Genomic DNA, 20,834 nt, shown 5'->3' on the forward strand with positions numbered 1-20,834 from the left:
ATTGTATCACAAGGCAAGCAAGTCATCTTATCTTTAGCAGAAACAAGATAGTATTGCAATTCTCAATCCTCATTAAAAAAATCTGTTTTCTTCCTTTAGCATTCTCTTAGTCTTTAACATGACAAACTGTTAAATGGACAGAATTAAAAAATACTGTCGAGCCATGTAGCTATTCACAAATTCCACTTCAAACATAAGCAGAATGCACCATTGTCAAAAGATGATAACAGATTGGAGTACTCAACCCCCATAAGCTCATGCCAACCAGCCTTGTGTGGTAGTGGTGCCAGTCAGGTGGGGGCAGTTAGAACTAAATAATGAGCATTGTAGCCATCAATTTAGCCCTTATGGTTTACTAATTTTCTAATTTTGCTGGTCAATCTGGGAGGATTATTTTACTGAAACTTATTCTTTGGTATTTAAAATATGTTCATTTAAAAAATAAAATAAAAATATAAAAGACCAAAAATGTATTAATAAAAATAAAAGGATTTGTTCTATAAAATGGATTCAGTCAAAAGACCAAGTTTAAGGACCTAGAAGGCCACATATGGCCTTAAGGCTGCAGGTTCTCCACCCCTGCCTTGGATCATTGTATAAATGTCAGCTGTTATTATTATCAGGAGCTAGGAGAGAAGTAATTTGTATGTATACTAGGGGGCCACTTAGAAGCAACATGAGAATTTTTGTATTTCTTTGATTTCTCGATGATATTTGCTCTTTTAGACCTTCCTTAGTCTGATAGTACAATGTTATTCCAAGATGGAATTGGAAGAGGTGGTCCAGTGGACAATAATAATAGCTAACATTTCTATAGTACCTATTATGGGCCGGGCAAATATTGGATCCTTTCATTGGATCCTCATCTTCAACCCTGCAAGGTAGGGGCTATTATTATTCCCATTTTACAGGTGAGGAAACTGAGGCAAAGAGAGGTTAAGAGAGTTGTCCAGAGTGGCACAACTAGTAAGAGCCTGAGGCTGGATTTGAACTCAGGTTTTCTTGACCAGCCCAGTGTTCTATGTATTCTACCACCTAGCCACACTGAGCTTGGAACCAGAAGTCCAAATCTGAACCCAGGTGCTTCATCGTCCTCCTCTTCCTCCTAATACCTGGCACTTAGTGTTTTAAAGTTTTAAAAAGTGCTTTACAAATGTTAAATCATTTAATCCTTGCAACAGCCATGTGAGGTAGGTCTCTTTTTATCCCTGTTTTACAGATGAGGAAACTGAGATACAGAATGGTTAAGTGAGTAGCCCAGGGTCACATAGCAGGTAAGGGAGGAAGAGATTTTTCTCACTTTCTCACTCCCAGTTGTATGCTGTCTCCAGTGTCCTACCTAGTAGGCTTAACAGCTGTATGAGCCTGGGCAAGTCACTTTTTTTTTTTTTTTTGCTTTTTGGAGGGGGGAAGGCAGGGCAATTGGGGTTAAGTGACTTGCCCAAGGTCACACAGCTAGTTTTGTGTTAAGTGTCTGAGATCAGATTTGAACTCAGGTCCTCCTGACTCCAGGGCCGGTGTTCTCTTCACTGTTCCACCTCACCACCCCCTGGCAAGTCACTTAACTGCTGTCTGATTTAGTTTCCTTATCTGAAAAATAAGAATAATAACATCTATTTCCTAGGATTTTAGGATCCTGTTTGTAAGGATCAAATGAAATAATATCTGTGAAGCCCTTTGAGCTATTATTGTTGTTGTTGCTGCTATTAGATAAAATTTTGCACATATTAATAAAAGTTAAGGCATTTAGACAGCCCGCCGGTTCTTTGTCTGATGCTGACACAGCTTCCCTGTCTATTAAACATCTATAACGTGCAGTGTAGAATGCTTTGTGCTGAGGGGGCAGTAAAAGAATAAGGCACGGTTCCTGGCCACCTGCAGCTCAGTGGTCCGTTTGGGGAGACAAGGTATATATGCACACGAATGAATTCTGAGTAATAGTATGACTGTATTCTGTACTCTACCGACCTCCATTACAGTGCCCTCCTCCCCCAACACTGATCAATCCCATTTCTTATCCAAATAAAAGAATTCCTAGTTATAACTCAGATAGTCATGTTTGTAAATCACTTTGTAAACCACTACACACTTTAAAAGCTTTAGACCGTTAACTATTATTATCAGAATCTCCTTCCCATCTGGTGTCAAAACAATTGAAAAGAAAAAGATCCCCATTTCTCTTTGTATTGTGAATGGATGATTTGCTTCAGATTTACCTTCTCATTTCCCAACATGTTGGGTTTTTTGTCGTTGTTGTTGCTATTGTTTTAAATGTGTGTTTGAAAGCAGAACTTTTATCCCATAGCACAATACTGAAATCTTGGGCTGCCTGGGCCAGCCTGGTCTTTAAGGGAACCGGCCAAAAGAGCAAATGTTTTTCATTTTTCTTGGCCTGGTAGGCAGAAAAAAAGAGAGACCAAAGATCAATGACCAATTAGTGTCCAGCTGCTAAAAAGCTACAATGCCCTGACCTCAACAGGATGTCATAAACAATTCCAAAACCAGACTTTTAAGGAAGTATTAGAGGGAAATAGAAACAAAATGACCCACTAGAGGACTAGAAGATCTTGAGGGTTGGAGAGTTGGAACTGGGCTGGGTGGAATGAAGAAGGCTGGGGAACATGTGTGTGTGTGTGTGTGTTTTGTAGGATGCTCTAAAATCAGAATACATCATGGCAGCCAGTGAGATGTAATGGAAAGAGTATCAGAAGAAGAGACATAGCTGGAATCCCAGCTCTGTTGTTTCATAGCTGCGTAACTGTGGGCAAGTCACTGATCCTCTTGTAAACTTGAATTTGTCATCTTATGAGATGGGAATATCATCTATTGTGCCCAGAAGAAAGTTGAAGCCTGCTTTGCTGGCTCAAGAAAGCTGATTGTAAAATTTTTGGTGTGAATATTTATGGCTCAGCGATTGGCTAGTGCTACAAATTAGGGCTTGATTTATTGTGTTGTTGCTTGTCGAGACTTAAGAAAGTGATGAAGATAATGTTACTTTAATGTTAACTAAACTTAAAAGTGTGTCCCATGGTTTTTCCCCCCAGAGATCTGGTTGTTAAACCTTTACCAGCATACCACTGGTTGCACCTACCTTAGACAGTTGCTGTGAGGGTCAAAGGAGATAAAGTACACGAATTGCTTTGTAAATCTTAAAGTAGAATATAAACTTCAGCTGTTATAATTAGAGTAAGTATTCTGTGTATGTTTCTAGGATAAAGACTTTGAAGACAAATTAGCAAAGTCTTTTTTTTTTAAAGCAATCGGGGTTAAGTAACTTGCTCAAGGTTACACCGCCAGTTATTTCTGGGTGTGGTGCTGAGTGTCTGAGCCCAGGATTCGATCTCCAGGTCGTCCCAACACTGGAGCCGGTGCTCTTACTCTCTGAGCCACCTGGCTGCCCCAAAATTAGCAAAGTCTTGAGTTATGTTTTTGTTAAGTGTAACCTGGAGCTCAAGCCCATTTGCATAAGACTCTCCTTGCTGGTGGAGAATGCATGAAGGGATGAGTTGAGGAGATCACAGAATAGAAGAGATCTTAATTCTTCTGGCTTCTGGAGTCAAGAAAGCACACCCATGCTTCCAGGCTCTCTTCAGAAAGAGGACTTTGGAGGGAGACAGACTCTGGGAGGAAGCTGACATGTAGAGGAGCCAGTGCCTTGGAGCTCGTCCCTGTTTCTAGTTTACCAAAATAGAAGCTTTGGGGATTTTATCCTTGGGTGAGATCAAGGACTGTTTCTTTTATGATGGAGCTTAGATATTTTAGTTCCAGGGGGAGAGCTCATTCACTGTATATTGTCTGGTATATTTTAACCTGTGCAACTTTTATGATTTCTATTTGTTATGGGCTTGGATAAATAGGTTTCTTTGCTACTCCCTATATGTAATTGTCTTCTTGTAACTGGCATTTGGTGGGAAGAGAATCAAATCTTTGGATATGTAGTTTGGGGTAATCCTTCCCTGTTAGAAGGACAGTGACCAGGAGCACAGTTTAAATCTAAAAATTATTACTCCTAGTTCAGCAATATTTAGAGCGGTGTTGGGGGGAGGAAGGTAGAGTGGCTGGCTTTGTGGCCCCAATTTCCTACTCCCTTCCTGGCAGGAATCAATGTCCCTTGGAAAAAAAGCAGGGAGAAGAGACTCTGAGAACTCTAATCATGTCTCTCTGTGAGCCACATTTGACAAATCCCTGTGGAAACACAAACTACATAGGCAGCAAATACCCACACACCTTACATAAGTTTTCTAAACCTAAGGTCGATTAAGCAAAAGTTTCTGCTCTAATTAAGTCTATTAGAGCGACACCACACTCAGCATCTCACATTGTGTAGTAGTGGAAATAGATCAGAATTGAATGTCTTGGATCATAGTTCCTAATCTTCCAGTAACTAATCTCTTTGACCTTGGGCAAATCACTGAAAGTCTCTAGGCCTTATTTTCCCCATCAATAAAATGAATAGCTGAATTAAATGATCTTTAAGATACTTTTTTAGCTCTAAAACTCTCTGATTCTATGACATTCAAATCCACAGTTACTAAGGGCTATAATCAAAGCAGAAACTTTTATTTAATTAAAGCATCCATTGGCTTTGGGAACAGCAGTCTAAATGGAGACACAATGAATTTGTTAATTGTTCTTCCCTGATTATGACCACAACTGTCATTTGGCTATTATCAATTACATATACATTTAAGGATTTTCCTATTAGAATTTATCATGGTTTATTGCACAACAGGAATGGAAGCAGGTCACCCATTGAAGCTTAGGAGACCCTCATTGGTTTGGCAGAACACAGGATGAATCAGTCCACTTTCCCAGTCCCTGTCCATTAGGACCCTACAATCTCAGTCATTCTAGAATGTGAGCAGCATGGTAAGCCAACAAGGGATTGGATACTAAATTATATTCTTCATATATGTAACACATATGATAAGGTATATGCTAGACAAAAAGTGAAATTATATATGGTACTTTGGTGGAAAATTGGATAGGCAACAATCCTTTCCAGTTTCATGAGACAACTTACCAGGATCACAATTTTTGTTTTAGCTTGTCCTTCTTAATAAAAAAAAAAAATACTTGGTAAATATTTTTTTTTGCTGAATTTGGAAAGGCAGTATCAGTTCAATTGTTTTTCAGATGGAGCTTTGCTGTGGCACGCTGCCCAAAGCAAGAAATTAAAAGAACTGTCAATTCAAATTTTCAAAAACTTTTTAAAAATAGAAAACTGAGACTAATTTTAAGCAAAGGAAAAAAAATCACTTCAGATATCAGAAATAAATGTTCTCCTATTTTTTAAACCTTTTAAAAGCTGGAATAATAATAGATAGTATTGACATAGCACTTTACAATTCTCAAGGTGTTTTATCTAGATTATTTCATTTGACCCTCACAATAATCCTTTGACATAGGTGCTATTATTTCCACTTTATGAATAAGGAAACTGAGGCTGAAAGAAGTGAAATGGTTTGTTTAGGGTTGCCCAACTATTAAGTGTCTGAGGCTGGATTCTAATTCAGGTCTTCCCGACCCCAAGTCAGGCACTGTAATCCCTCTACCTCCTAGGAATTACTTCCTAGAAGAAAAGAAAATATCGTTACATGAATTATTTTAAAAAAGATTTGGTATGCAAATAAAATTTCATGTATATGGATGGAAAGTCCAATAAGTCTTTCTTCTTTTTAATGTCCATATGTATCTTTTACAAACATAAGGATTTTGCAAAGTACGTTTTTGGTCCTATGTATCTTAAATTGAAATTACATGTATAATGTCCATCACAGGTTAAAGAGACAGTGTATCAAGGAAGCAAAATTAGAAAATGGTTGAATTAGGGCCTGTTTGCATCTCTGTTATCAAGCATAATTATTTATTTTGTGGAATATTTCCTGCCTTGAATAAGAACATTACTGGCCATGAATAAATTAAAAGGTATTTGAATTCCACAATTACGTTTGAATTTTACTTGTATTTCATAGCTGAGACCCAGACTCAGACAATATGTTTTTTTTTTTTTTAAGCAATTGGGGTTAAGTAACTTGCTCAAGGTTACACGGCCAGTTATTTCTGGGTGTGGTGCTAAGTGTCTGAGCCTGCATTCGATCCCCAGCCGGTGCTCTTACTCGCTGTGCTGCCTGGCTGCCCCCAGACAATATGTTTTTTTGTTGATACCTGTAATTGGAGTACAGAGTCTTAAATTTACCAAGGATCATCTTTTGCAGTCCACAAATGCTTTCACTGATTTGGGAATTATTTCCAGTGATGTTGATTGAAACCCATTTGGTCTATGCCATCCCACAAGTTCATAACAGGAATGTCCCCCCACTGTGCTGGTGGTCCTCTTTTCCTAACCTTGCAAGGGTACTACTTATCTTTACCCTCCCTCTACTCCCTTATCTCTTACTCTTCCCGCGTGACCAACCTATCACACAAATCTTACTCCTGATCTTCCTCCAAGTTCTTCATAGGTTATACATGTTACAACCTGTTCATACCCACCAGGAACCTCTCCATTGATTTTTAAATGATACTCATTTTACATTTTTCAGAGGTAGCCATTGTCCAAGTCTCCCTGTCATATTAAAAACGACTGGTAGAATGTTGGTATTACAAAGACAGACCTTTGCTTTCATGAGAAGTTTGGGGCATTAGAGATGCCCTGAAATTTCCCAATGGCAATCCAGTTTATTCTGTTCCTTGTGTTGAATCTGTGCCCATCTCATTCTCCCTCTCTATTGTCCATCTCCGTTATACACAATAGGCAAGTTCTGTGGGGTGTCCCATCCTTCCAAATGCATGTTGAGATCTGAGCAATAGCTATTTTTTGCTCTTGTTTTATCTTTCCTGAGCAGGTGGATGGGACAAACTCTTTTCAGTGATTACAGATCTCTTCCAGAAGGCTTTGCAAAGTTCTGGGGGCATGATGTAATCAGGGCAATTTCATCGGCAGGAACACCTAGTGAACCTTACCATACCAAGGAGCCCCTTTGACCTGAATTCTGCTCTGGATGAACTCCACCACAGTGGTGAACAACTTTGGGGTAAAGCCATTGGTTTTGTTCCATTACTAGCATTTATAGAGTACTTCTTAGTACTTTATAACTTTTTATGTTTGCAAAGTGCTTTACAAATATTCTCACATTTGGTCCTCTCAAAAAAACCTGGGAGGTAGGTACTAATATAATCTCAATTTTATAAACAAGGAAGCTGAGGCAGACAGTCAAAAAATGACTTTGCCCAGGTTATACAGCTCATAAATGCCTGAGGCTGGATTTGAACTTGGTCTTCCTGACTTCAGGTCTAGCACTCTGTGCACTGTGTCACCAAGGGACTACAGCTAATCAAATGCTTTTTCATAATCAACAAATAATGAGCAGGATGGAATCTTCCATTCTCCACATTTTTCAATTAGTTGTGAAATAGTGATGAAGTCCCTTGTTGAATATTGTTTATGAAAGCCTACTTGTTTCCTTCTAATGCCTTCATTGATGATGCACTCAGTTCCCATAAAAATAAATGACTGTCATAAAGATTTTGTATATCTAGGAGAGGAGGTAAACAAGTCAGTAGTTATTGATGTTCTCTTGGACACTTTTCTGGGGGTGGAGTGGGGTGGGGGTCCAAGATTTTTTTCCATACCTTTGATAACTCCCTCACTATCAGATGCCTTATATATTCAGCCCTCAATCCCCTTACAGTTGTTGTCTCTGGCATAGTTCTCCTTTATATACACTTGTCCTAATCGGGCTATTTTTCCTGTCTTTGCTTCCATTTTCATTTTTACTCTAAGTATCCCAGGGGCTATGATGTTGATGCCAAAATGGCTCCACTATCCATTCTCATCCTTGAATGACCTTGGGATCACAGGATCATACTGGAGGTGACCTTAGGGGCCGTTCCACCTTGAGGCTCTCCTTTCCTGACTGGTGACCCACTTCTCCAGGACCGCGATTTTAGGTTGGACCTTCAACTTTGAGATCCTTCTTTACATTTTTAGTCCTATCACAGGGCTTTGGGGGTTGTTTCTTTTTGTTGCTGTTCAGTTGTTTAAGTCACATCTGACTCTTTGTGATCTTATTTGGGGTTTTCTTAGCAAAGATATAGTAGCGATTTGCCATTTTTTTCCTCCAGCTCATTTTATAGATGAGGAACTGAGGCAAATAGGGTTAAGTGACTTGCCCAGGGTCACACAGCAAGTGTCTAAGGCTAGATTTGGACTTAGGAAGATGAGTCTTCCTGACTTCTGGCCTGGCACTGTATCCTCTGTGCCACCTAGCTGTCCTGTTCCTTCATAGTGTCTAAGATACTTATCAAGGGAGGAAAATGTGGCTGATTATGACTGGCATTTCCATCATGCTTTAAGGCTTTCAAAACTTTTATGACAATAGCTTGTTTACATGGGTGAGGATTATTTCCATTATGTACCATATCCTTTTTCTCATTCTTCCTTTTCTTGTGTTTTACTTGTTCTAATCTTTGCTCTGACAAGTCAATGGTCTGACTGTACACAGACAGCTGACTCAGAAATAACTCCCACACCAGAAACAAGTCTTTTCCTGTCTGTTAAAATCTAATGGAGTTCATTTTTGTATGTAGTTATTTTGGTGCTCTCCATGTTCTGTACATGACATTAGAAGCAGGAGGTGTCTGTGGAATCTCTTTCTTTGGACTCTCTGATTCCTCTTTTTTTTTTTTTAGAAGAAAAGAACTATTTTTTAAAAATTAATTTACTTACTTTTTAGTTTATAACATTCAGTTCCTCAACCCCTTGAGTTTCAAATTTTCTCCCACTTCCTCTCCTCCCCTCTCCCCTTCATGGAGGCATGCAATCAAATACAGGGTCTACAAATACCTTCACATTAAACATTAGTCAAGTTGTAAAGAGGGATTATAACCAATGGAGTGAACAATGAGAAAGAAGAAATAAAACAAAACATAAGAGAGAGAAAGTAGTTTGGTTCAATCTGCATTCAGACTCTGTAGTTCTTTCTCTGGATATGGATACTCTTTCCATCATGAGTCTTTCGGAGTTGTCTTATAACCTTGCATTGCTGAGAGGATCCAGTCTATCAAAGTTAGTCATTACACATATGATGTGTCTGTAATTGTGTACAAATTTCTCCTGGTTCTGCTCTTCTCACTCAGCATCAGTTTATATAAGTCTCTCCAGGTTATTATGAAGTCCATCTGCTCCTCATTTCTTTTTTTTGGGGGGGAGGGGCAATTAGGGTTAAGTGACTTGCCCAAGGTCACACGGCTAGTTTTTGTGGTAAGTGTCTGAGGCCGAATTTGAACTCCGGTCCTCCTGAATCCAGGGCCGGTGCTCTATTCATTGCACCACCTAGCTGCCCCTGCTCCTTATTTCTTATAGCACAGTAATATTCCATTACATTCGTATACCACGACTTGTTCAGCCATTCCCCAATTGATGGGCATCCCCTTGATTTCCAATTCTTTGCCACCACAAAGAGTGCTGCTATAAATATTTTTGTAGTATGATCTCTTTGGGATAAAGCCCTAGAAGTGGTATTGCTGGGTCAAAGGGTATGCACTTATTTATAGCCCTCTGGGTATAGTTCCAGACTGCTCTCCAGAACGGTTGAATCAGTTCACAATCCCACCAACGATGCATAGTGTTCTAATTTTTCCACATCTTCTCCAGTGTTGATCATTTTCCTGTTTTGTCATCTTAGCCAATCTGACTGGTGAGATGTGGCTAAGAGTTGTTTTTATTTGCATTTCTCTAATCAATAGTGAATTAGAGCATTTTTTCAAATACTTATAGATGTCTTTAATTTCTCATTCCTCTTTCTTGGACCATACTTTAGCATATGTTCCCTCCCATCTTCACCTTTTCCTATCTTTGCCTTGAAGTCAGCAAGTATCAGAGCATATGTTAATTTAATTTGTTGAGTTCAAATTTGATATAGATCATCTTTTACAATAGTATTGTAAATAGACCTCAGAACCTTAATTTATAAATTTGCTAATTATTTTTTTTTCTATACTGTTGGTACTTGGCCACTAATGAGCTTCATGTTGACCAACTATTTGACATTCCTTTCTAAAAATAACCTAACATGGGTAAAAACCCTTTAGATATTTAAAGTCTGAAATTAGAGAGGGTTAGGAAGTGTGTGTGTGTGTGTGTGTATGTGTGTGTGTGTGTGTGTGTGTGTGTGTGTGGGTGGAGGGTAGAGTAAGATAGAACTGGAAAACGGGGAAAAAGATTACAAGCAAAGTCTATCATATATTTGAAAATACACCAGAGGATGAACAGTCTTATGATAGTAGAAATTCTTTTTTTTTTTTTGCCTTTTTTTTAGAGGGCAATTGGGGTTAAGTGATTTGCCCAAAGTCACAGGGCTAGTGAGTAGGAATTCTTAACCAGGGGTCCCAGAGTTTGATTAAAAAAATATTTTGATAACTATATTTCAGTCTAATTGATTTCCTTTGAAATACTATTTATTTTATTTTTTGTCTACCCTCAGTCTGGTTTAGTCTGTCTGCTGGTACAGTTTTCCCAGGATATGGCCACTTCACATGCTACAGTTTCTTGGAACCACAGGTGAGAGCTGGATGAAAGATGGACTCCAAAGGTGGACAAGCAGCCTTGAAAAGGGCTGGGCATACCCTCACACTGGAAGTGCTGGTCCTCCCTGAACACTGGTGAATTAGGGGGATGTCAACCCCAAGTACGTGAAGACTTCCCACTGCAGAATGCGTGTGATGAGGGACGGAATCCCAATAGGTTCAGCAGGAACTCTGATCTTATCTAAGACCAGAAAACCTGCAATAGCGTCTGGAAAGAATTCAAGCTCTCAGGCTTAATTGGAGTGAGAGTTGTAGAAGTTTATTGTTACGATTCTATAAGAAGCGGGCAAGAATCCTTTAGGGGACCTGCGAGTGAGAGGGGTACATGCTTTTACTTTTAAAGGGTAGGGCTGCCATTGTCCGGGCTGACCGGAAGGAAGGGACCTCAGTGCATAGATAAAGGTCAGAGCTGACCCAGAGGAACTTGTGACTTTAGTGCATAGATAGTTTAGATGAGATTTGGGCCAGACCAGAACAGAGGAGACATGAGGCCAGGACAGAGGAGTATTTGGGCCAGACGGGAGGAGACATGAAGAGATTAAGTAAGAACAAAGGAGTCACAAGGTGTTGCCTAGGCGGAGTGCAGGATAGGGGGAAGGGGCAGAGCCTGAGGCTGGGAAAGGGATTTCACAGATTACAATTTTACAATACAAATTGCAGTTACAATTGTACAAACTGGTTTTACAAATTGATTTAGACCGCAGGTACCCTATCAGGTAGATGAGAACAATTTATTCCAAAGACCATGAAGGCAGCTGAAGCAGGTGCTGTGGAACACTTAGAGCTTAGTCAGACATTGAGGATGCCAAGGTCCACTGGATCCTGGGTCATCACCAGTCGTCCTAACTTTTGTCCTGCCAGTAGACTTCAATAACTCTGGAAGAGAGGGTGAGGTTGATGACTTTGCCCAACTCTGCCTCTCTTAAATCTAACTCATGTACAAGTCAAGATATCAGTCCATGATATCATTGGTCCTCTTCAAAGTGAAGGGTGAATAATGACATTTTACTTTATGCATTTAAAAACATTATATAGAGAAGGGGTTGATGGGCTTTACCAGTCAGCCAAAGGGGGTGCCATGACACACAATGGTTTAGAGCCCCTGCTCTATGTTCTGGTCCAAAGAAAAAAATGACAACCATTCTGAAGCTTCTGCCAAGTTACAATATAGGGCCAGGCCTCTAAAAGGCAATGTGGAAATAATACTGGATTTAGATTCGGAAGATGATGGTTCAAATCCCAGCTCTGTAACTTATTACCCATCTAACCTTGGATGAATCATTTAGCTCCTCTGGGCTCAGTTTCCTCATCTGTAAAATGAGGAGTTTGGACTAAATGATCTCTTAAGGAATTTCCTGGCTCTAAAACCTGTGATCCTGTGTACTAAGACCAGAAGATGGCTGTAAGAGAAGGCTCAGTGAGTCTGGGAATTTAAGTTGACTGCCAATTACCAGGTCTGTTAAAGTAAGAATGAAAAGATCTCATAAAGATTTTCCTTTAAGGGAACCCCAAAGGAATGGACGTTTACATAACGTTCTCTTCTTTGGAAAGACCCTTCTTTTCTGTCAATAAACTGTTTTGCAGAGATCTAACAATTTTTTTGTTTGTTTATTTTTGTTTTTGATCAGTCTTTCCTAGGAAAATACAAGTGGAACTTGGTGTTCTGTTTCATTTTCTAGATTTGGGTGTGAGTGAGTTTCCATCTCCATTGTTTTGTAAATCATTACCTAGGTTCTGACTCAGGCATTTTTATAGTTACTTCTGGTATGTACTTAATGCTAAGGCAGAATGGAATGACTTTCCAGGCACTTTGACCCAGCAGAGGTCTCCCAGCAAGTTTCATTCTTGCACCAGAAACAGCTTTGCATTGTGGATACAATGCACCACTGGGAGCCAGAATGCAGTGACTGGTGCTTTCTGTGGGCCAGGACTTGCTCAATTTTCATCCTTGAAAAAGTAGAATAAAAACAACTAAATCTACCCCACATCATTCTTGTGAAGCTAAAATAAGATAGTGAATGAATAATAAAGCATTTATAAACATTTGCTTTGTGCCAGGCAGCTGGGTGGTTCGGGCCTGGAGTTAGGAAGCCTCATCTTCCTTCAGACTCTTACATGGGACCCTGAGCAAGTCACTTAACCCTGTTTGTCTCAGTTTCCACATCTGTGAAATGAACTGGAGAAAGAAATGGCAAACTGCTCCAGGATTTTTGCCAAGAAAACTCCAAATGGGGTCATAAAAACTGAACAAAACACCACCACCACATGAACCACATACAAGAAAGCAAATTAGTCCCTGCCTTCAAGAAGCTTAGATTGGGGGTGGGGTGGGGACATGACTCATAATAGGAAGCCTAAGAATGCTAATGGGGGAATTTTGAAAACCTTACAACCCATGTAAATGTTAGTCGTTGTGATTTCTGTGATGTTCTTCCCACCAAAATGCCATAAATCTGGCAAATCCTGCAAATCTGGCAGGACTGATGGAGAGAACAAGAGGTATTGCTTACGGGGCCATTGAGTGAAAACCCATCAAGCCCATTGTCCATAGCTGTTTTCAAGCTTATACTGAAGAAGGTTACCCATAAAGAGGGTTAGGGTTGCTCTGGAGACCCCAAAATACCAATTCATTGGTCCTGCCAAATGAATTTGACTCAAGTCTTCTCAGCCAAAGAAAAATAAAGTTTATTAAAAGTTCGCTTGTATTGGACACAGTAAGTCTGTGCTAGAATTCTATGGTGCTCTCACACCACATGGAGGGAAGATGGGATCTTAGATACAGAAGGTTGTGGGAGGAATCTAGGGGTGATCCAGAGGAGGAGTTTGGGGAGGGTCTTCAGGAGAAGTCAGATGAGGTCAATGAGTAAGGGTGGGAAGTTGCTGGAGGCTACCTGGAGCTGACAGACAATGGTGGGCTAGACCAGTTCTAGGGTGGATTGATATTTTGATAGGCTCAAGGGTGGGAAGTAGATGGACAATGGAGGACTGGGCTAGTAACAGAGGTCTGGGCCCAGGCCACAACTGTGAGGCTTGTGGCCTCATGCAAATGGGACAATTTAATCAGAGTTCAAGGAGGGTTCCCAGAGCTTGTACCTCAAGGACTCAAGGAGAGCTCAAGGGGGCTCCCAGAGACCGTACCTCATCAATATTAATGTAAACTCATTGAGGGCAGGTACTGTTTGAGTTCTGTTTCCTTTGGCCCTAGCACAATGCCTGGTTCCCAAGTAGCTACTTAATGAATTTGTATAGACTGATAGTGAAATATTCTAGGAAGAGAATCTTCCTTTGGTGCATGATATTTTTGCTCTTGTAGCTAAGGAAAATCAGACCTGGTCAGTCACATAAGGTATACCAAAAATTTGTCACTTAAGAAAAGGCTGAGGAGGCGATGGCAGCTGCTCTCAGTGGAAACAAGGTTGCTGCCAGCTGGGTCAAAGCTGTTTTCAGTGGGAAAGATTTCAGTATAGACCCACTTAGGCTGCTGAAAATTAAAAAAAAAAAAAAGGCTCCTAAGGGAGAATTTGGTTGGATGATGGTGTTATTTCTCCCTGGGGAGAATAAGAAGTTCCCAGCAATAGGGGCCCAGCTTGTGCCAAGCAGAAGTGAGAGAACAAGAGGAAATCTGTTAAATGCCCTGTTGGAAGATTGAAGAGTGTGAATGTAGAAGCTAATCTACCTTCTTCCAAGGCTGACTGAGCAAAGCAGAGCACAAATCATCCGAGTCTAGAGGTCTGAGCCTGGACTATTGAAATCTCCAGGCTAAATTGGATGGCAAATAGCCACTACCACCACAGCCCATGGCATAAGACTTGGAAAACTGGCCATTGTATTTGTTAGACTAGTCCTCTGTCACGTGGTGAGCACTGCCTGGAATACCTTAGAGTATAATTCCCCTAAATAATAAACTTGTAGGAGGAAGGGTACTGCAGAGAGAAAACTCTACTGGAAGGATCTTGGGAGAGGGGAACAAAAAGAATGAGTGTCATCTTTTGAAATCTCAAAATAATTGCGAACTATTAATAACCATATGAAATAATGCTCCAAATCACTAATAGCAAAAGAAATACAAATCAAAAATAACTCTGTGACTTCAACAAATTGGCAAAGATGACAAAGATAGGAAAAATTAATATTGTGGGAAGGGCACAGCAGTGGATTGTTTATGGAACTGCGAGTTCTTACAAATTCTTTGGGAAATAATTTAAAATCATGCCTATAAAATGACTAAAATGTCCATACTCAGAGATTCTACTGCTAGGCATATATCCCAAGGAGGTAATTGATAAGAAGAAAGCCCCTATATACACCAAAATACTTATAGCAGCGCTTTTTGTGATAGTAAAGGACAAGAAACTAGGTATGTACATCAATTGAGAAATAGCTAAATACATTGTAGTATATGAATATAATGGGGTTAATATGATGAATACACAGAAACATAGAGTTACAGGAGCTGATGAAGAGAGAAGAAAGAACAATCACCAAAAAAAAAATCAAAAGTGCATTTTGCCAGATTACAAAGAAAAACTACGGCATCAAAGAAGAGATATTGGAAGATATCCCACCTCGCTCCTTTACAGAAGTGGGAGGTCTAGGGATATGGAACAGGGCATATATTTTCTGATTTTAAAAATGTATTAATTGACTGTTGATTTTTTTTTCCTCTTCCTATTTTTCTTTTCTTTAAAAATCATTGTTAAATGAGATGGCTCTCTGCGAGGAGGAAAGAATCTAGAGAAAACTTTAGCAATATAAAAACAAAAGATAGCAATAAAAATTAAGATTATATGCTGCCCCTAGTTTCCCAGGAAAGAGTGTGATTACCATGCTTCCCCCAATCCCTTTTCTACTTCTATGTCCTGCATTTATGTTTTCTGGGCTTTCACAGTTGAAAAGTAGTTTAATCTAATGATATCCAAACATTTTTGATCAGGTAGCCACCAGAAAGATTTTTGAGCATACTTTCCCAATCCATCTATGTCTCTCCCCTTCCCTCCCCCTTCCCCCTCCCCCTTCCCCTCTCCTTTTCTATACATATATACACACATACATATATGTGTGTGATACAGTACTAATATATTATGTACATAAAATAAAACCTGTAAAGCATGAGATAAAGATGAAATACATATTTTTAAATAATGTCACTTTTAAAAAATGTATTATATTTACTTTCAGTTGGTTGGTCTACAGTCTTGGTCTTTTGCATCCCCTGGTGTGCATGTACCCACTTTCAAAGTCACCAATTTAGTCTTATAAATTGATCCATGGGAATGCCTTAGTGAAAAAATGTTGTCTGACTCCTCCTCAGCTTGTATATTTTAACAGTAATCCACCTGCATTTGTTGCCTCACCTAAAGGAACGACTCTAAGGGTAAGCACTTTCAAGCTAGATAGAGCAAAGATTAGCACCATAATATGCTGGTAGAGGAGACATGTGGAAGCAAGTGTGACCTTATTGCTTTTTATGAGTGGGCACCTACTCTGCCTATGTGGAGTATTGGCCGGAGTGAAAGTCAGCTGGATAACCAGCCAGAAACTACCTCACCTCCCATAATCTGCATTTTCTCCAGCTTTCTCCTTTTTGGGTTTGGTTGAGGAACTTGGCAGAAGAAGGATATATTGTCTTTTCTATCAGGTTTGGCTGAGGTTGGCCCTTGTTCCTAAAGTCACTGCTACTAAGTACTTTTTCCCTGAAGACTCAAAACTAGTCTGAGGACAGGCTGCTGTGGCAGAATACATCTGCAGGGCCATACTTAAATGTGGCAGTGGTGGCTGGGGGAAAAGGGAGGAGGGAGAAGGAGATGTAAATGATCATGTGTTTTTTTTCTCAAGTCAGGAAGGTTAATAGTTCTTCCCCACAAAGGCACAAATATTGGGAAGTGACAAATTATAAATCTGGGATTTCATAATACTTGTGAAATGTGAATCAAGGATTGAATTTATCCTGATATATCTGCATGAAAGAAGACATATTTTAAACATTATGTGCAATTATCGTACGTTTTTATTTAGTGATTTTTTTTTAAAAAGTAAAAAATATTCTGTGGTATTAGCTAGCAAATATAGTTGTTATTTAGGAGTTGAATAATCTAACACTGACTATTCAGGATTTTAGATCTAGAGAATCATCTTAGATGCCAGAACCATTTAACCATCTCACAATCGGACCTCGGAGAAGGACAATCACTTCATTTTACAAATGGTGAAGCCAAGGCTCAGGGAGGTTAAATAACTTGTCCAAGCTTACATAGGTAGTAAGCATTAAGAGGCAAGATAGGACATATGTCCCTGACTAGAGAGCCTCAGTGTACTTTTTACTGCGCACTCTGGATCACATGATGTATTTCTGACACTCTATGCCTGCTCTTGTTGACACTACTAGAATAAGTAGCATTTCTCTTTCATAAAAGTCTTTCCTTTTAATTGATTGACTATGTACAGTTCATCTTACCAAACAGTCCTCCTAACACAACATAAACCACCTGTACATGGAATTCTTTACATTCTCATTTTCCACAGAAAGCTTCACGGTCCACTTCCTTGAGATTGTGTCAGTCTTTGGTACATGGCAAATTTCCTGAAATGGTTTGTCTTTTCGTTTAAATATTCCACAATATACTTTTAAAAATGTTCATTTCCTTCTCTTTTATTATCAATTTGTGGGTCGCTGTTTCCATCACTGTAGAGTTGATCTTCATAGGAATAAGTGTTACCAACTGAAGGATCTATGAGATTTTGGAGCTGTGGTTCATCTGTACAAAAGTTAGGATGGTTTTTATCTAATTCCACCATATCTTCTTTTGAATATTGGCCCCAGTGATTATCACTAAAGTCCTTTTGTATTCTTAGTAAACTGGTCTTATCTTTATTAGTAAGCTTTTTTTGCAGTATTGGTGCCTGTTTCTTGGTATAAGTTTCAAAATGCTCCTCATCTCTTTCTGACGGAAAAGAATGTTCATCACTCGGGACATTAGATTGTTGGGACTGTGCTTGGTTTGTAATCCATTTGGAGCTTGAGTCTAGTGAGGGAAATAGAAGATCTTTTTTCAGGTCAGTAGAGTCAATTACATTTAATTCCGTGTCATTACCTTCAAAACTCTGTTGTGAATTTTTCATTTTTTCTTCTCGATTGATCTCTTGAAGTGTTTCCTTTTTAACACTGTCTGATATCTGCATGTAGGTATCATATTTATAAATCCGTGTATCCATTTCTTTGAAATCACTACTCTCAACATCTGATAGGACTCCAGGATACATGAAGGGGGTTTGTTGGAGTGACGAATTCACAGTGGGGGCCTGTTCTTGTTTTTCCCATGAATGATGCCATTCTGATGGCTCAGGAGTAAGAGTCAAAACATGATCATATATAAACATGCCAGGAATTTCGACACTTACAGGACTGCTGGACGATGAGTTGGGTGGGGATTCTCGTGTTCTAGTTTTACTGCTACTACTAATCTGATAAGTTAGTAAATCTGTCTCAGACAAATTAATATCTGGCCTAGAAATATTGTTTTCAAAATGTTCTTTTTTTTCATACTCACATTTCTTAAAAGTCTTCTGAAAACTAGCCTTGTCCTCAGGACTTTCTGATTGGATATTGTCCATTCTATCAGATGAACTTTTCATTATGCAATTCTCCTCCACTAAAGGCCCCGTGGCTCCATGATCTATTTCATCATGTGGCTGGTCTTGAATATTGTTCCAATCATTCTCTGAATCAGAGGAGCTTAAAGTAAACAGTGACCCTTCATCTGAGTCATAGCTGTTATCTGTGAGTATGTCTTCATTGTGGACATTTTTTGTGTACTGATGATCAGAAAAGGAACTTGGTGTTGGACTGTGGTTAGAATGATCAACTTCTAAATCATTTTCCCAATTGGGAAGCAGGCTGGAGTGATTAAGATCTCTTACATCATCACTGAGTACAGTTCTATTCTCATTCAACCCATACTGTGGTCCAAAATTGCTCCTACTGAGAATCTGTTGTTGAGTGGTTGGTGGATGCAAGTGAGAAGTCAGTTGCATTTCCTTAGGAAACTCCTGAGCTCCTCTGTCTTCTGACTGTAAGTGTACGGCCTCATCTACTTCTCCACTCTCTCCAAAGCTTTGGGTTTTGGGGCACATTGACATGTCAGGAAGAGGAAATGTCTTTTCCTTTGAATATGTCAGGTCTAACTCTGGAGAATAGCTTTGGAATGAACTGTCTAAGCTTTTGTCTACAGAAGAAGTTTTCCATGAATGCTCATGGAAAGAATCGACCTTCCCTAATTCTCTGAGAATGTCTTTCCCATAGACACGCTTCCTCTTTACTGAAATTACGTCATCGTAGACCACATTCATATCTTCTGAGCTACTTGAACAGGCATCGCGGTTTTTTGGAAGCATGTTTTCATTTCTCTTTGTATCTGCTGGGACAGCTCTGCTCGTTCTCTGCTCCTGGTCTTTCCACACTTGGTTTGCTCTTGGTGTTCCGTCATCAGTGATAGAGTATAGGTCTAGAGATTCTGTAGTTTCATAAATACTCCTACTACATGAATCTTGATGCCGACTCTCAGATAGGGGTCTTGGGTTTCCTGTAATCCCTACATCATCATAGAACCCTTCATTAGAATATGCATTTTCTGAAACGGAACTTTTGGCCTGGCACCTTTGCTGCCATAGATGATCGATGTAAGGTCTCGCAAAAGCACCAAGGCAAAAAGCACACAGGAAAGTAATGATCACAGACAGGCAGACTGCCAAAGTGAGGTCCTGAGATGTTGTCTCTTCTCTGGTAGAAACAAGACTGTCCCTGGCCTTTCTCACCCATCTTGGGGAATGTTCTTGCTTCACAGAGATCTCATAAATGATGTGTTTCTTCCTGCCCGAAGTGGAAAAGCAAACATACAGTCCTTCCAAGGGTCTCTCTGCCTTGTTTATCATTAATTTTTTCATTTGATTTAGACTAATATGAGGAATCTGGGTATTCTCAGAAATTCTGTTGTAGGGGGTCCACCAGTATGTTTCATTTTCCCCTAAAACTGGAAAGAAAAAAAAAAGCTAAGATGAGACAGACATTGAAATGGGACTTTATTCATAATAAACTTTTAAAGTAATATACTCACACTTATCTTGACACTTTAGTTCTAGGCTGTGATCTGTAGGCATACAGAGCATCATGGGTTGTATGTGTTGGGAGGAACGGGATGCTGGTACCCTTTGCAGTGAGGAACACTATGGTAATGCTTGCCTCAGGGTATGTAAACAGGTCTAGCCCAGGTTCTGGGCAGGGTCAGGCTAAAGTTCTAGGGTTTGGGGAGCACTGAGAAAGGTGGAGTCTGAGGGTCTGGTCCTGGGAGGGTCTGCCTCAGCAATCTCAGGGTTGCTACAGTGAGCTGGGGCAGGCTGTCACTAGACTGCAGGGCAGTGGGAGTGGAGAAGAGAAAACCTCCAAACCCAGTCCCCATGCCAGGCTGGGGCTTGGTGTGCGTATATTTGTTAACTTTATATGTATGTGGCATATATTTTCATATGTACTTGTCTCTTCCATTTGCATGCAAACTCAATATAAGAAAGGGATTGTTTCATTCTTTGTACTTGTATCCCCTGCACCAAGCAGAGTTTCTGGCACCCAGGTGCTTAATAAAAACTTGTTAATTAATTGATCCTGGTCTCAGTGGTGAGCAAACTTCCACCTCTTGCTTCCCTAAAGTCACTGGAAGTTACAACACATCTGGATGGTACAAAACGCAGTCCTTAGAGTACAATCTGGCTTCTTTCCTTGTTTTTCATCCAGAAGCTTTTAATTTAATGATGAACAGTGAACAGGCCCTCAGTTACCTGTACTCATTTGCAAAAGAAGTAACAAATACATGGAAAGAAGAATCTACTTTCTTCATCAAAATATGTGCTTTTCAAGTTTTCCTTTACTGTATGATTTGGCTCAGGTGCTGCCTTCTCCATGAAACCTTCCCTCATCCCCTGAGGTGAGAGCTTTGTCCTTGTCCCCAGTTTCCCCAGAGCCCCCTTTCTGGATCTCTCCTTCGGTACATCATATTCTACCTGGCATTCTCCTCCTATCCACCTCCCTCACTTATACACACTCATACACACCTCCCCATTGTCCCATCCTCCCAGGGAAACAAACTCTTCAAAGGCAAGGACTAGACCCTTTTTCATCTTCATAACAAGTCCTAGTGATTTGAGTCAAATCAAACATCACACTAAACATTTTAAAACATTGGACTCTCTTCAGTTAA

At 39.8% G+C, this 20,834-nt stretch overlaps 1 protein-coding gene across 2 annotated transcripts in view; it reads right to left on the reverse strand.

The window, feature by feature from the left end:
* Positions 1 to 16,587: 16,587 nt before the first annotated feature.
* LRRC66 (leucine rich repeat containing 66) overlaps positions 16,588 to 20,834 on the reverse strand; it is a 39,904-nt gene continuing 35,657 nt past the window's right edge. For both annotated transcript variants that reach the window (XM_069105217.1, XM_069105218.1), the window contains one exon: positions 16,588 to 19,616. In XM_069105217.1, coding sequence (XP_068961318.1) covers positions 17,215 to 19,616 — 2,402 coding nt within the window. In that variant the 3' untranslated portion in view covers positions 16,588 to 17,214. The remainder of the gene's footprint in view (positions 19,617 to 20,834) is intronic.

This window comes from Petaurus breviceps, unplaced genomic scaffold (genome assembly GCF_028583685.1).
Source record: "Petaurus breviceps papuanus isolate PSGF00001 unplaced genomic scaffold, PetGlider_PUasm1.0 76, whole genome shotgun sequence".
Classification (NCBI taxonomy): Eukaryota; Metazoa; Chordata; class Mammalia; order Diprotodontia; family Petauridae; genus Petaurus; species Petaurus breviceps.